The sequence below is a fragment of the Osmerus mordax genome, chromosome 19 (genome assembly GCF_038355195.1).
Source record: "Osmerus mordax isolate fOsmMor3 chromosome 19, fOsmMor3.pri, whole genome shotgun sequence".
NCBI lineage: Eukaryota > Metazoa > Chordata > Actinopteri > Osmeriformes > Osmeridae > Osmerus > Osmerus mordax.
In genome coordinates, this window is record NC_090068.1 from 4,798,402 (window position 1) to 4,808,474 (window position 10,073).

Below are 10,073 nucleotides of genomic sequence, written 5' to 3' on the forward strand. Positions count from 1 at the left end.
GGTTGTCTGTAGGCTACATAACTGTATTCTATAAATAATTCATAAATGCACCTGACATATGGCTGTGTGGGTCTTTGATGCCTCATCCCTCTAATACCATTTAGTGCCAGAATCCATCACAAGGATCTGTTATTTTCAGAAATTGCTCTAATTTAATAGGGAGACTTTGAGGTTTGATTAAAATAGGCTTTCTAGCCTAGATCCCATGGGAGGATATTATGAGCTGGAATTACTAGTTAAACATGAATTCCTAAATTTCCACTTCATAGTAGTGTAGCCTATATTACTAGTTGTGTGTCTGTGTGGTCAATATGAAACATTACACTATCCAATGTTTGAATTCGATTCCATATGGCTGTGGTGACAATGCTCTCTTGTAGCAGTGAATATCAAACCAAGTTGCGTTTTACTTTGAGACATTTAAGCATGAATCACTACATGCGTGTTATGCAAGACAAGTCTAGATTTGCAAGTAACAACAAGCAGCTCATTGTTCCAGTTAACGACCAGGTGATGCTTGTAACTGTCCCTCGTGACAAAGCTGTCTGGTCGTTCTGAAAGTGGACGTCCTGCGTCCCAGTTTTGTTGCCGAGACTGGTGACTGGGTGAGTCAATGGGTCACAAGTTCCCCGCACGCCCTTAGACAGACTCGAAGGCAGGGCGTTCCCCCCAATGTGGACGTCGCGGAAAGCAGACAGGTCAAGAAACCGCTCCCTTTTATTTGACACATACTCTTAAGCCAGTCCTCTTTATTATCTACACGCACACATTCTCGATTCTATTTTTTAATTCAATTCAAGCATCCTATTCTTTTTCACGACTTTTTGGAAAACCGAGATGTAAGCGGACAGGTCGTTCCGTTCCACCGCCGCTATGCAGAGCCCCAGGAAGGAACACCTGTATAAGGTTCTGGTTATCGGAGACCTCGGGGTCGGTAAGACTTCCATCATAAAGCGTTATGTCCACCAAACTTACTCAACCAACTACCGCGCTACCATCGGGGTGGATTTTGCTCTTAAGGTGCTCAACTGGGATTCTGAGACCGTCCGTCTTCAGCTATGGGACATTGCAGGTAAGACTGTAATGTCATCATCTTTATGGAGGTTGTCTGGCCTACCATTCTTTTAATTAATTAATCAATTAATTGTGAGACTCATTATTTGTCGTCAAAAACTTATGGCTGTGAAAAATAAATATACATAAAGAAAATAGCCATAATAGATAACATATTGAGAATTGTATCAAACTTCTGGGGCCAACAGTTTGGGCTACTTGCGAGATGTTGTGTAATATAATATTGTCAGACACAGCCTATTTGGATGTCCTCAGCTACATTGGATGTCTGTTAATGCTGCTCCACCACAAACCTTCCATTATAAAATGCTGATTTAACTGCCTCACGTGCAGTAATTTAACTGTGTATTCTTGACACACACAGATATACACTCAAACATTTTCCTACATTCTCTCTCTTTCTCTCTCTCTCTCCCTCTCTCTCTGTCTGTCTGTCTCTCTCTCTCTCTCTTATTCCTCTCAGGACCAACACGCACTCTCCCTCGTGGAGGCTATGTATCATGTGAGAGTCCACGTGTGGGAGATTTAAGACCTAGTCACAGGAGAGTCATTGTAACGTAAATGCAAACAAACAACATCAAGATACATGGCCACACGTCCATAACTTACAGTGTAGGCCACTGAGTGCAACCTGGTGGCCATGCAATTCCACTTACTGCACTGGCCCAGTGTCACTACACAATGGTCACATTGGCCTACCCAATTTAGTCGTTCCTCTGGCGAAACCGTTTTAGTAATTGTACTTCCCCACAGTCCAACAAACATAATCCAGAGCATACTTTTCACCAGTCAAACAGACAGTTGTCATGTGTAGGAACCATTTACAGTAAGATTATCTAGTGTACATGCTTTCTTTGCACAATCCTAGAATGGAAAGTCTTTCTTCCTCCTTTTGTTTATTTCCATTTCCTCTTCTTCACAAGTCAAAGAGATGTGTTGATTGAGCTCAGAGGTTTCTTACTGTCACCCTCTCCAACTGTCAGCATGTACTTCTCTAGTTGAAGTAAACTATTTACAGTATGATAGCCGAGCCACACACTGTGGGTATGTGGGAGACCCCACCCCCCTCACTCATGTTCACCCACACACACTAAACATCTGCACATACACAACATGTATGTGTGCACAAACACATACACACAACAATATCAAACAGCACATGTACAAATTTAAGAAGAAAATGCTGGATGATATGGGTTTGAAATACTGGCAAAAAGAAATGGTAGATTTCATGCATATATATGTAATACATAAATACATAAATAGCTAGAAAACTTTAAGTTCTTGACAACATGACAAAATAAACCCATAAAGAGTTAAGCCTCCTCTTATTTCTAACACAGTACAACTCTACTGGGACACACTCATTTTTATGGGTAAGCATTATTGTCCCAGCAGCATAGAGGTATTCTCTGGATGAACAGGAGAGGTCTGTGACACTGCAGGCATGTGCTGTTTGTCATTTTTCCCTATTATGACAGTGAATGTGGACACTGGTACCTTCGTTTGGAGCGTTTTTTTTAAATAGAAAGCCAGCAGATTTTGCCAACAGAACTAGGGATGCCACAAGGATGTACATGAAAACCCTGCAGTTTCTATGACGACAGAAGTGTGGTGTTTATTACGTTGTGTTGTTTTTGTGTGTGTGTGCTCAGGCCAGGAGCGGTTTGGCAACATGACGCGCGTGTACTACCGCGAGGCCATGGGGGCATTCATTGTGTTTGACGTGACGCGGCCCACCACGTTCGAGGCAGTTGCCAAGTGGAAAGAGGACCTAGACTCCAAGCTGATGCTGGCCAATGGACAGAGCATCGCAACGGTGCTGCTGGCCAACAAGTGTGACCATGGCAGGGATGTGCTCACAAACAACGCCATCAAGATGGACCAGTTCTGCAAGGACCATGGTTTTGTGGGCTGGTTCGAGACCTCTGCCAAGGTGCAATCTCATAATATACCGTATGCACATTCTTTCTTTTTACAGTTTTTTTCATCCAGTTTTTGAAAAGCAATCATAAACTGAAGAATTTAATAAGCAAACACAACAGGACAGTGACTCAATATCTAAATGAGAAGTCAAGCCTATAACTTGTACTGGTTTTGCACAGTAAGAGTCCTAAACAGGCCCAGACTGACAGTAACTAGTGGTTCATCCTGAAGTCCTCTCAGACCCAGGTCACAGGTTAGCCTCTAAACCCCCCCACAGATCCAACTGGAATTTTATATCTACATGGAAAGTGAGCCATGAGTATAAGTTTAAAGAGGGAGGCCAAAAGCAGGTTAAATGTGGTAGTGGGAAAAATAAAACCTCCTGTACTTCTTGCAGTGTTGGTATCAGTGTTTCTTTCTGCAGAATTACTGTATAATTTCTGTACAGTACTTGATTAAGTCTGTGCCAGGGATATGACTTGTAACATTTGAACTGCACACATACAGAGATTTCTCTGGACATTGATCTGCTCTTAGTTAACACCTCTCTCTGGTGCCAAGACACAACATTCTAGCAGGTCAAGGGTCTTGAGTCAAGCAACATGTTCAGAAGTATCTGAACATGGATTTAATTAGGTCAGTGCCACTTACAAGATCTTGTTCCGGAAATATGTTAATTTTAATGTAATTGGCTGTCTTTTGTTGTACTTGGGGAGAAAGTCCTTTTTGCACTTAGTACATCCATACACACTTTTCTACTACATGCAACTTCAGTTCCTAACCATCAGTAACTGGTTCTGCATAACACATATTTGTTTTGTTTGGAGAAAATGGCAGTTACACTGTGTCAAATTACGTCACATCACAGCATGTCTCTTTCCCCTTCCCCATCCTGCAGGAGAACGTCCATATCAACGAAGCAGCCAACTTCTTGGTGAAGCACATCATGTCCACCGAAAACGACATCCTGAAGTCGGTGGTCCCAGACACAATCTCCCCACAGCTCAACTCCACCAAGCAAGTCAACTGCTCTGCCTGCTTCAAACCCTAGAGGGTACTGACAGCTGGGGTTGGCGAGATGGGGTCAGGGGTGAGAAACAAAACCCAGAAACACTTTGTGTTCAATACAATGGCGGAACCCTGGACTGCTCGGAACATTTCCTTTCTGAGGAGACAAATGGACTGGTCTTTTTACGAAACTTTAAATTAATTCATAATTCTTGTTACTATTGTCACATGAGAATGTTGCACAAAGGAGTTTTTTATGTTTTTAAAATATATTTGTGTAGCAGTACTAGGATCTGTGGTTGTGGTCAACACTGTGGTTGGAGGATATGGGATTATCTGTATGGTCCATGCTATGAAGCAGAGAGGCTGAAGTTCTAAATCAATTAATTAATTATTCAAGTTCCCTGAATCAATTCATATTAAATCATCCCCAATAACAATAGATTCCATTCTACCAAAACAAAGAAAACGCTTTTTGGCAATTTCCTTAACCCTTGTGTTATCTTCGGGTCATTCTGACCCATCAGTCATTGTGACCCACCGTCGTATTGCGACAACTTCACCTCATACAAAAACAAAGTGAAGCATTTTCTTTTAACCGTCGGGCTGTCTCAGACCCCCCACATTGCGAAGGTTAAAAGAAAATGCTTTTTATTTGTTTTTGTATTGGGTAAAATTGGGTAAACACAACGATGGTTCTTGTGAACCTTTGGGTCATGTGACCCGAAGGCAGCACGAGGGTTAAGAGGTCATTTAGTGAGTCAAGCCCTTTCTGTAGTAAGTACTTTGGTATCCATGGTGACAGATTTAAATCTTGTGATGGCTTTTTTTCCTGTCTGCTGAGGTAGAACACGGCGTTCAATGTGCAGTACATTTTGTAAAATGTTTACACAGGCTGTACACACAGACACATTCCCGCACACCTTCACACACACACACAGATATGCCATCACACACAAACACACACACTTTCATGACATTGAGGGGGTGTGAGCCTGTGGATAGCGAAAGCTAACAGGAGACGAAACACCGCCTCTTACATGGAACCATCCATGTTCTCTTTCCCTCTTCTCTCTCCAATAAACACACCCTTTTCCCTCCTCTGACCAATCTCTCTCCTCATGAACATTAAATATATATACACACACACACACATATAGATATACCTATACATGTATACATATATACATACATTATCTTATAGAAAATGCCTATGTAATATAGACTACATACATGATATTACATAAACCCAGCTCCCCCCTCCCCGGCTCTCCAACTCATGCTAATGTGTTTGTTGATCCTCCTCGTCTCAAAACAGGTCGCTAGTGCATGTCAGAGAAGACTTTTTACTTCGTCTGTTTCTTTCTTTTTGTGGCAATTTCTTTTTTCTATGCTGACTTTTTTTGTGTGTGTATTTAACTGTTTTTTAAAAGCTCTCAGTCTGTCCCACAGGGAAGGCATGCTCTTGCTGTTTGGTGTGTTTACTATTTCCATTATCAATGTTTTCATTGGGCTCTACATTGCTTCTATTCAGATTTCAATCAAAAGCCTTATTCAGTCCAGCTCCACCTGTGAAATCCTGTATGACCATGGAATCATTTCAAAACAAAACATTATTTATACAGTACACAGTGTATCTTCATGTAAAATGTGAAGCTGTGCTTCTACTGTTTATTCAATTTCTTGAATATGTAAAGATAATATATATTAAAAAGAAAGCAGTATGGTTCATTTTGTTGGTCTGTGCAAGCCGTTATAGCCTCAACTTAGTCAAAGAGATAAGGTCCTATGAGACTAATGAACAGAAAGAACAAAACCAATTTCATGTTGCTGAAATTAATTCGTTTCAAGTAATTGTTATTTTTGTATTGCCAAGATTGTTGGACCCATGAGTTGCACAATTTACCGTATGTCTGAATGAATGGTAAAAAGGTTTGTCCTCATGACCATAATGTGAGTGTTTTATTGTGTCAGCCCAGTCAGGCTGGTAAAGTGTTATACCATGTGCTTGTGTGTTTTTTTTCCCCATGTATAAAATTTGACATGCGCTTGCACTCCTCCTGACAATATGTGTCTGTCTAGGCCAGCTCTAACAAACGGAGCGAGAGTGAGGGAGAGCAGAGCGTTTCACATTTCTAGTCAGGTACACACACACACACTTGGTCTGTCTTTTTCTTTGTCTTCCACAGTGAGCTCTCCAACTAGGCTACTTCTAACAAATTAGCTACCATTTCACCAAAATACCATCATTCTACACCAGGGGTGGGGAACCTTTTTTCTGCCAAGGGCCATTTGGATATTTATAAAATCATTCGGGGGCCGTACAGAAATATCAACTTAAAAATGTGCCTGCTATATTTGGTCAAACATTTAATTAACTCACCCCTAATGTGGTGGCTGGAACTGCTTCTCTTTGGTGAGGTTTGTGATGTTAGCTCGCACGGATGCAGCCTGCTTTGACTAGGGGTGCATCGAACATTTCTTGGGGGGTATCATGATTACGGAAAGGGATCGTATTATTTTTTTATCTTGCTACCATTTTTGAGACTGCTTATCTATCTGAGTGTTAATCAGGCGCGGAGCCATACGTTGTAAACATTCGTGGCTTTGCTCAAACCAAAAACGTTTTAAGGTACATTGGTACGCAACGCTGCGCACCTCCACAGTCCTCTTCCACATATTAAACTAGAGAGGGTACAATTTCTGGGGAAATTGTAGGGTGTGCTTGCTTGCGTCGGTTGCACAGGGGTCCGTTTTTGAATGACATTTTTACAACTGATTTCTGTATATTTTATATGAAAATGCATACTTATTATTTATAAAGATTAAATAGATTTAAAAGCATTTTTTTTTGCTGCTCATTTACAACTGAAAATACGAGTGAAGTGTAGAATGAAATAGATGTCTTCTCATTTCCCCTGCAAGAGGCAGCCTCATCGTTGAATCAAAACGAATAAATTTGGCAGACCGGTGTAAAAATGGACCTAATCTCTATGACTTAAACGTCATTTTAAGTTTTCCCTTCTCGTGATATTTTCAGGCATGTAGCCTACTCATTGCATTCATTCATTAATAAAGAACCCCCTTTGAAGATTATTCTACGACGTTACCCGGCAGTAGAAGATGGAATCGCGATTCAGACAGTCCCATCTGCTAACTGAAAATATGCCCCCCAAAACGTAAATAAGCTTGACATTTATTTAGTGGAAAATCGCTCATTCATAAAAAGCTCACTGGTAGTGATCATTGTCAGTAACAACGCAAAATGCGATATAGCCCTGTGTGGAGAAGCTGCCCCGGTAAATTGTACTACTACGGTACAGTACTAGTAGACTACTGCTGTGTTCGTCTTGGTAGCGATTGCGTTGGTTGAATTGGATTTCACGTTCCGTTGTACGGTTTAGGCTGAAATTAATTATTTTCATGAACAGGTTGACAACGTTTAGGCTGTGGCAATGAAGTTCAGCTTAGTAGTTAGATAGACTTTTGATTTAAGTAAGGGGAGTGCCGAACATGTTCTGTCGCCGTTTGACTTCCTACAGCTGTGTAGATGTTTTTGTAGTGTCTCGCGTAGGCTACAGCGTTGCAGTGAGCAACACTGGTTTGAAACCACAGGTAATGATAATTTCACCCACAAATCGTTTACTTGTAATGTAATAATAAATCCTACAACGAAAATGTATGTGAGGAATGTTTATTTTAAAGATTGAAAACAGATGCATCATAGACTACTGTAGTATGTGTTGCCCGGGCAACAGAGGCTAATGTCATGATGCTAATGCTTCAGTGAAATAGTAGACTACCGTTTCCAAAAGTAGATGTGGGCCTACTTCCTTAATATCAGCTAATATTGTACATTACATTTCATAATTGTGTTTCACATCACAAAGTAAAATGAGTAAATAGTTATCACCCTGGCCTCTTTGCTTGTGGCGTTCCTGCAGCTGCCTTGCAGTAAAGCTATAGTTAGCCTAGCTATCCCCCAAGTTAACAGATGTGAAACGAATGTTCTGCTACAGGTAGTCACGCGTGTTTTCGTGACGTTAGTGACGTTAGTAACGTCAGTGACTGTGGCTAGCAAATTAGCCACCGTTAGCTTCACTTTTCACCACAAAAACGCAATTTCTACTTAAACCATGCAACGGAACGTAAATAAAAATACAACCAACGCAATCGCTACCAAGACGAACCTTTTGACACCGCCGTTGTGTATGTAGTCCAAATATTGACTGATCCTTAGGGGGGCGAAAATAAATAATAACTAGAAAAGGCTGTTCCTGCGAAACAGCAGTGAGAATGCTGAAATCCTGAATGGGGATAGCTGACCATGCTAAAAAAGCTGAAAATAGTGACAATTTTGTAGAAAGTTATAAGCTGAAGCTTCAAAGCGCCCAAGAGGTATTTTTGAAAGGGGCAGGAGCTGGACGAAGGCATAAAACTACAGAAAAGAGAAGAACAATGCAAAAAGAGAAATAATTCAGAAGAATTTGAAAATTTAGTAGAAAGTCATTTGCTCAGGTTTCAAAAGGTCTGAAATGTATTTTAGAGATGACCTGGAGCTAACTGATTAAAATGCTGCAGCAAAAAAAGTTGAACTATTGTGGGTAGTAAATAAGATCATGCTACATCTAACCAGCGGATCATCATGCAAGTGTGTCAAAGTGGTATTTTTACAGACTGTATTAACACCGTAGGCGTGAATAATGCATGCATCGTGATTGTCATCCATCTGTAGCCGAAGCTAAGCTAGAGAGAGGATGCAATGGAACATTTCCTACATAAGCTACATCTACTGCTTCAAATTGAAAATGGAGACCATCTTTTAATTAAAGACAAGTTCCTTAACCTCTGTTGTCAATATCGCCAATACAAAGTAAATACTGTTCAGTTACGAAGCATTTGTTTGTAGCTAGGTAACGAATATTATGTCTGGAAAAACGTAGCTAGCTATGTGACCTGGTTTCGCCATATGATGACAGTCGTAGCGTCACTAGAATGGAGGCTAGATTATGTACACTTTAAGCTCAATGTAGCTACATACCTTGTTTGGCCAATTTGGTCGATTGTGGAAAAAAAAGTCGACCCGTTTTTAGTTATGGAGAGCCATCGCGCTAGCTTGATTATAAGAGAGAATAACAGACATGTAGCTAGAATCCATACCTCAAACAAGTTAACCTAGACGCAAACTGTACGTCCAATACAAAAAATAATGATATTTTCCGTGACCCAAGACTGCCGAAACCAGAGATATCCTGTATATGTCTGTGCGGTCAGAAATACAACTCTTGGCAGTTTCGAAAACGTGTACCCAACTCTGCTTTCATGTTGCGTGTCTGTTTGGTTGCCACGGTGATGGCACAGCTGTGATAGCTAACGAGCTAGGCAGAGAGAAAAACGAACATTTACCTAGCATCCACACCTCAAACAAGTTGACCTAGACGCAAAAGTACACGTCCAATCAATAAAATGAGGATATTTTCCGAGACCCAAGACTCTGCCGAAACTAGAGATGTCCTTTATATGTCTGTGCGGTCAGAAATATGTCTCTACCGGCAGTTTCGAAATCGTCTTCCTTCTTGCTTTCTCTGACGGATTTTACCCACCTCTCCATTGAAGTTAGTGAGAGAATTTGAAAGGCTGCTCTCGCTTCAAGGCTCATAGCTGAAAATCTGTCAATGTGAGCTCTTTAGTAGTTACATTGGCTGAAAGAGGACAAGTTTTCCTACATTTTAAGGTATAACTTGTTTCTGTAAGTTAAACTATATGAACGTTAGAGGAATTTGTTTGACAATTTAGTTGAATATCAGAAAAAGAGCAGCCAGCAGTGTGCCACTCTGCTTGCTTCTCATTCATAAAAATCAAGAAGGAGCAAACATTTTAATGTATTTCAAACTGTCATAATTCAAAATTGGCAGAATATTTGAAAAAGCTGAATCATTTGGGAATAGCTGAATGTCTTGTGAACATTTTAAAGGTTGAATGGTGTCTCTAGCTGAAAGTATGCTGAAGTAGTTACGTTTGAAAGAGGAGGAAGCTTTTTAATGATTTGAAAGGATTTACCATTA

The 10,073-nt window shown here is 40.6% G+C and overlaps 1 protein-coding gene across 1 annotated transcript; it reads left to right on the plus strand.

Annotated features, from left to right (window-relative positions):
- Nucleotides 1-707: 707 nt before the first annotated feature.
- On the plus strand, nt 708-4,493 carry rab38b (RAB38b, member of RAS oncogene family). Its single transcript, XM_067257745.1, has 3 exons — nt 708-1,072; nt 2,730-3,010; nt 3,899-4,493. Exons 1-3 carry the CDS (start codon nt 874-876, stop codon nt 4,049-4,051), a joined length of 633 nt encoding a protein of 210 aa, XP_067113846.1. The 5' UTR covers nt 708-873; the 3' UTR covers nt 4,052-4,493.
- Nucleotides 4,494-10,073: the final 5,580 nt, after the last annotated feature.

Bases quoted from the DNA above. Each gene is read 5' to 3' on its own strand.
- rab38b (XM_067257745.1), top strand. From the start codon at position 874: ATGCAGAGCCCCAGGAAGGAACACCTGTATAAGGTTCTGGTTATCGGA. The intron at 1,073-2,729 runs GTAAGACTGTAA...GTGTGTGCTCAG, and splicing joins TCAGCTATGGGACATTGCAG to GCCAGGAGCGGTTTGGCAAC. The intron at 3,011-3,898 runs GTGCAATCTCAT...CCCATCCTGCAG, and splicing joins GGTTCGAGACCTCTGCCAAG to GAGAACGTCCATATCAACGA.